Source organism: Nothoprocta perdicaria, unplaced genomic scaffold (genome assembly GCF_003342845.1).
Source record: "Nothoprocta perdicaria isolate Ctin4 unplaced genomic scaffold, notPer1 scaffold_206, whole genome shotgun sequence".
Lineage (NCBI taxonomy): Eukaryota > Metazoa > Chordata > Aves > Tinamiformes > Tinamidae > Nothoprocta > Nothoprocta perdicaria.
In genome coordinates, this window is record NW_020455272.1 from 63,783 (window position 1) to 69,833 (window position 6,051).

Below are 6,051 nucleotides of genomic sequence, written 5' to 3' on the forward strand. Positions count from 1 at the left end.
TTTTTTTTTTTTTTTTTTTTTTTTTTTTTTTGTGGAAAACATACAAGTTTTGTTTAAGAATAATACTAGTTTTCTTTATCTTATCAGAGACATAGGACTTCAAATACAATAGTATCCACATAGTCCTTCCTATACTGTCCCATACAACTGCTACATCATATACACTCATTTTTTCTTCAATTAAAATTTTTCTCCTTGACTTTTTTCCCCCGATTCAAGCTGTTTCTGGGGACAACCTTTCTTCCTCCAGCTTTCTAACGTGTTCAAAACCTTCCAGGGCAGACCAATAGAGAAGCTCCTATTAACATTCATTTCCAAAGCAAAGCCAGTCTTGGAGTGTAACCAACATCCCTCTTTAGGCCAAGCAAGCCCATATTTGCTGACTTTCCACTGAGATGCTTCAGGCTGTTTTCTTGCACTTTGTGAACAGGGGAATAAGGTCCCGTGCCCCAGACAATACTATTATTTCAGCTACTCRGGTGTCTCAAGTGTGCTGCATGGGCATTATTTTGCTATGTGCTCATGCAGTGTCATAAGCCACCAAACGAAGCTGACTCTACCAACAAGCTTCAATTTGGCTACTACATAGGCGCATGTTCCCTCTTAAAACAACGGCTTGCTGCTTCTTGCTTCTCCTTCGTYGCTCTTTCCCTCTCCTTTACACATTCACATGCTTCAGAAAAAAGCAAGGATCGAGTTGCAGGCGCAGGAGAAGCACCAGCTTCATTTATACAGAGAGAGGCTGCTAGTTCTGCCCACAGACGGGGCGACCGCCGAACAAGCCCTGCTTYGTGCCGCCCTCCGTCCGCATACGAGAGTCTCACCTCTCCGCGCGATCGGGGAGCACCTCGAGGCTCGGCCTCCCGTCCAAGACGAGCAAGCCGAGGCGATAACTTAACTGCAGGCGTGCAAAGGGCGCAGCTCAGCACGCATCAGCCGGGCTACGTTATCGGGCCAGSCCTGCCGACAGCCGGCTCGTGCAGGGAAAGGCGCCTCTCACCCTGCACACGGAGGCAGAACAGCCTTCCCGCTGCTCATTGCCCCTGCCCCCCGACAGAGACTGGTTGGCACCGTTAGTCCTGTTTAATGTAGCTGCAGACAGACGTGCAGACCTTTAAGCCTGCTCAAAGTGGCTAACCTTTCAGCCGTGCTTGGCTGGGGTGCCATGACTCAGGCTCTAAGCAGGCATTAGCAGCTTGCCCTGTTTTATAGTCCTCATTTTTTTTTTTTCCGGTTGAATTGATTGCTCTCTCTGCTTCAAAATGAGAAATTTCATTTGCCTTAACTACCGCACCGTGAGTTATTCAGGGCACCGATGCTGGGATCCTTCCTGCAGCAAGCAGCCTCTCATCTGAGGCATTCAGGAGCTCCCCAGGGTTGTAGGCTTTGCCTCTGTGCTGATCCCCAGCACGACTTCAGCTCTGAAAGGGGAGTCAGCCCTGAAAATGGAACCACATGCTGATATTCCCTAAGGTTTTTCTGAACCCCTCAAACATGTTTTTCTCCCCAGATCCAGTGCCTTTTCTTTATGCTGTCTTGTTTGCTTGAACAAGCTTTATCATCCATTTTGGTTCATTTGTACCCATATTTTTGCTATGTCATTTAGAAGGAAGAGTCTTTTCTGTGTCCTGGGCAACCATGATCCATGGATTTACATTTAACAGTCTCCCCTCTCCTGATACACATATATACTGCTATTAGCTGTTGTTTTCCTGTGCTAAGGGACGAGCAAGACCTGCTTATATGGCAGACACTGTTAGCCACTCAGTTACACTGTCCTGTACCTGTCTGACCAATTTTTTCTGTTTGCTTTCTGTTTGCATGACAGASGGAGCAACAGGCCATTAACCAGCTTTATACATCTTGCTCACAACAAGCTAGTCCAACCCTAACGACTCATTCTCCCCTAAATCGTTTCCCTGGAAAGACTCTGCCCCCTTTAGCAACACTCCACGGCTTTTATCGGCACTTGTAGGAGAGCTGCTCTCTGCCTCCCGTTCCGTTCTGATTCCTTCCTCCCTGCTCCGCGCTGCAGCGCTGGGAAAGCAGCCAGGGCACCTGGAACTCAGCAGGCACGCGGCGCTCGCCCGGCAGCTGYAGCGGGAGGAAATGCAGCCCCGTGGCTGCATCCATGCCCCATCCCRGGGAGTATCCGCGCTGCGAGCCGGCGCCGCGCCCCGCAGCGCGGACAGCACGTGGAAACAGTGGCGATGGCAGCAGTGGGAGCTGCATCCTCCTCACCTCCCTCTTCCCGAGCCTGTTTCCCCCTCTCTGGCTTGCAGATCTCCCGCTCAGGTGCCACCTCCTGCCCTTATCTACCCACCATGCGAGTGACATGGCCCTTCTCCCTTCAGAGGAGCTCCAGTTTTGCCACAGAGGGTGAAAAAATGCCAGGTTTTGCCCCTGCAAAACACTRGTTTGTCTAGAGCCTTTCTTTTCCCTTGTGCGTGCTCCTCCTTCCTCCTGCAATATCAGCCTTCCTCCTGCACTATCAACCTTCCTCCTGCAGTTAATGTGAGGATACTGTTGGCTGCACAGCCAGGTTTGATTTCAGCTGTCAAAATCCAGTTCAACGGGTAACTTTACCCTCTCAAACACCACGAGGCCTCACGGCACAGAGCCACAATAAGTGTGCTCATTACTTGTGTTGGCACCATCGTCTTTCCAACCAGGAATGATACCTCCCACCCAGCCTGAGAACCACACAGATCTGGATGCTATTATCCTTGGGGAAAACGGCTCTGGGCCCTCCACGGAACTTGGAGAGAACAGCTTTGCTATTTGCTGACATTTGCAAGCAGAAAGCGCAGAGAGCGAACCGCTTATAAATGCTCCTTTCTGGAACGAAGGATGTTTTTGTTTTCCTCAGTCTTCAAGAGGGATTGAGGAGCTGAACAACTGCAAATGCGGAGGTGCCTAAGAGGAACTGCTAGAGGAGATGATGATGATGATGTTGATGATGATGCAGGGAGTGACACAGAGGACCCACAGGGGCAAAGGAATCGCAAAACCCTAGGGGTGAGGGCATGATTAAAACAGCACGAACAGAAAACACGCAGCAATTTCGCTCTTTGGAGAGCCAAGGGGCAGCAGGGCCCATCTTTCCACACTGCTCATGCTCAGCTGCATGTGTTAAATTGGATTATACAAATTGCAGCAGAGTGAGAAGCATTTAAAGACACGTGCTTCAGGATATAGGGTCTCCATTCTTTTTGTAAAGCAGGTGGTGGTTCTCTTCCATTTCACCTATCTCTGTTTTAGAAGCAGGAACAACTTCAAAAATAAAGGAATTGCTCCTTACCCTATTCTGCTCTTTACCACTTTTGGCCATGGTTGGTTTAATTGATCCTATTACACAAAACCCACTACCACATCTTATTAAATGATTTCCAGACACACATTACTCCCTGATTGCTATTTTCTGTCTGGATCCTACATAGCTGCATTCCCTTCCAGCCCATGCAGACAGGAGAGAAGGAATAGAGCTGAGGATGCACAGAATTAAGAGGACACCAGGAATTATTAGAGGGCAAGGAAGGGGATACCAAATTCCTTGCTCTGCTTACACCTTAGCAGCAGCAGCTCAGCACAGCCAAGCTATTCGCAAGTAACTCATCAGTTTAATTGAAGCTTAGCATTAGTCCTTTTCCATACCCCTTTATTGCAAGGGAACACAGTTCCTTTCTTGGGAAAGGAGCAGCCAAGGGCACGAGCAGCAGCTCCCTTGAAGCACATTTACGGCAACGCAGCAGCTGGAAAGGCGTCTAGCACTGCAACACTCCCACCTGCTGGGCCAGCTCTTTGTTGCAGCAGAAAACGGAGCAGCAGTCTTGAAAATTCCCATGGACCCAACATCCCAGCTCCTGCTTCAGTGTGTCTGCAAGACACCCAGTGCTGCATGCCAGACGGGGATGCTTGTGACATAGGACAGAGGYACCCGTTATAATTCCATGCCAAGAGAGCCTGGCACCTAGGCCATAACCCCTCTTGCCCATGGAAGGCAGCAGAGACTCACAAAGATGCCCTCTTTGTGTGGACGGGACCTTGGTCACAGGTGTAAGCACCTGAAAAGCAACTTTCTCCATAGAAAAACTTTCCCTTGGAGAAGGCAAACCACRAGCAGGGAAAACATGAGTCACTTCTGTCCCAAACTGTGCTCTTTGGAGGACTGAGTATGTCAGAGGGAGGATTAAAGAGATGGGTCAATGTGATTAAGAGAGGGGCCATTCACATAACAGAGTTATCTTAAGGACACTGATTCCTGGATCAGATGGATGACTTGGTTCACCTTTGTCAATCATATGAATCATTATCAAAAAAGCAAGCACAGGCTGTATCTACAAAAAGAATTATTTAATTAAATGACATATACAAACTTTTTGCAATGACAGAAAAGCCTGGCAGACAGTGTAGTACTGCAACACTACTCAGGTTTAACTCCTGCTTTTATACAGTCTTTCAAAGCATTCTTCCCTTCTTCTCAGGGTTTATTTCTGCCAGTTCCTCCACTGAGATACAGTACTTTAAATGCTCCTTGCCAAACAGTACAGAGAGCAGGGGCCTTGTATCCTGAGGAAGAGGACCAAGATTTATCCTTGGCTTGGCCCACTTTTCTACAGCAAGAACACAAGAGCCACATTACCTGGAGGTGGGTAATTACAAAGACAACACCTCCCAAAGCCAAGAAATACTCCCTGGCTCTAGCTAGCAAGAAAGAAGGTGTCTAAAGATGTAGATTTCTCTGCAAGTGAGACATTAAAGTACTGACGAAGAGGCACATGTCCTGTGTCCCATCTCAAACATGTTGAGAATATGACCAGTCTGTCATTCTGAACGCTAAGCTGCACAAAGACTGGGCTGCCAGAACCCTCAACACGTTGTTCACGCTGCCCCGAAGTATTCTCTCTCAAATTTACGGAAATCTTCTTCAGTGAAGACAGTGCCTTCGGGCTTCTTCTTTTCCTTCTTCTCTGGAGGCCGATCTTTGGACTTCCTGCCGGTGTTCTGGGCGAGAACCTGGAAAAAGAAAAGGAGAGGAGCTGTTGTCAATGTGGATCACCCAACAGTGATTCTCACAGCCATCGGCAGGATCCCCCCGCTGCTCAAACCCTGGAAAGCCTCCAAAGAACAGGGAGAGGCATCTACCTGGGTTAATCAAAGCAGGGAATTGGAAGAACAGCAAGTGGCACTTCATGTGTGGTGCCAAACRTGACAATTACTCTTTGGCACCATCACTGACAGAGAAACTTTGATTTCAACCTAAATCCATCYGAAACTGTGACCTCCTCTTTCATGAGGAAATCTGACAACCTAGGAACTCAGTTCTTAGGATTGCCTTAGATTGTTCCTATTCGGGTCTGCGARAGGTGAGAAGAGACAACCTACATCAGTAAATTGAACTACTGTAAKAGCCTAATATATAGAAAGTATATATCAAAACAGTAGGAGCAACATGTAAGAGGTTAAAGCTCCGTAAGCTGCTTCTCCAGTGGAGACACACACGTTCCCCAAAGCCACGACCTGATGGACCCTGACTACCCGTGGCGAGGTCGAAGCCAGAATACCTTGGGATACCTCCCATGCACCCGCAGACCCCCAAACAGCAACGCGAGGCCCTTACCTGCTGCGTGACAGCCTTGTCTGCAATGTACCGTCCCTGCGTCATGTACAGCAGGTTTGCCTTCAGGTGATCCACGGCCTGCTTCTTGCAGTACTCCTCTGGGCGAGGGCAGAGGGGACAAAACACATCAGCCGCAGGCCCGTGGCGTCCGAGCGAGGCCGCGGGCACCCCGGGGCGCCTGAGGAGCGGGGTGGAGACCAGGGTGCTGCAGAGCGGGCGGCGGGGGAAGGCGGACGGGGTGCGGGAAGGTGACAAGGCCACGGGCACCCCGGGGTGCCGGCGGGCACACGGGCCCTCCCGCGGGGCGGCACTCACCTATCGCCGACTTCACGGCCTTGCCCTTCACCGTGGCCCTGCTCCTCGCGGGCCCCGCCGCCTTCCCGCGCCTCGCAGCGCCCGCCGCCCGCGGGCCGCCCGGCCCCCGCGGCGCC

The 6,051-nt window shown here is 50.2% G+C and overlaps 1 protein-coding gene across 2 annotated transcripts in view; it reads right to left on the reverse strand.

Moving 5' to 3' along the window:
• Nucleotides 1–4,372: 4,372 nt before the first annotated feature.
• The window catches only part of RPS19BP1 (ribosomal protein S19 binding protein 1), a 1,828-nt gene continuing 149 nt past the window's right edge, over nucleotides 4,373–6,051 (reverse strand). For both annotated transcript variants that reach the window (XM_026038286.1, XM_026038285.1), the window contains 3 exons: nucleotides 5,936–6,051; nucleotides 5,621–5,718; nucleotides 4,373–5,016 (listed from right to left, as the gene is read on the reverse strand). The exon at nucleotides 5,936–6,051 is cut by the window's right edge. In XM_026038286.1, the coding sequence (XP_025894071.1) occupies nucleotides 4,882–5,016; nucleotides 5,621–5,718; nucleotides 5,936–6,051 (349 nt within the window). In that variant the 3' untranslated portion in view covers nucleotides 4,373–4,881. The remainder of the gene's footprint in view (nucleotides 5,017–5,620; nucleotides 5,719–5,935) is intronic.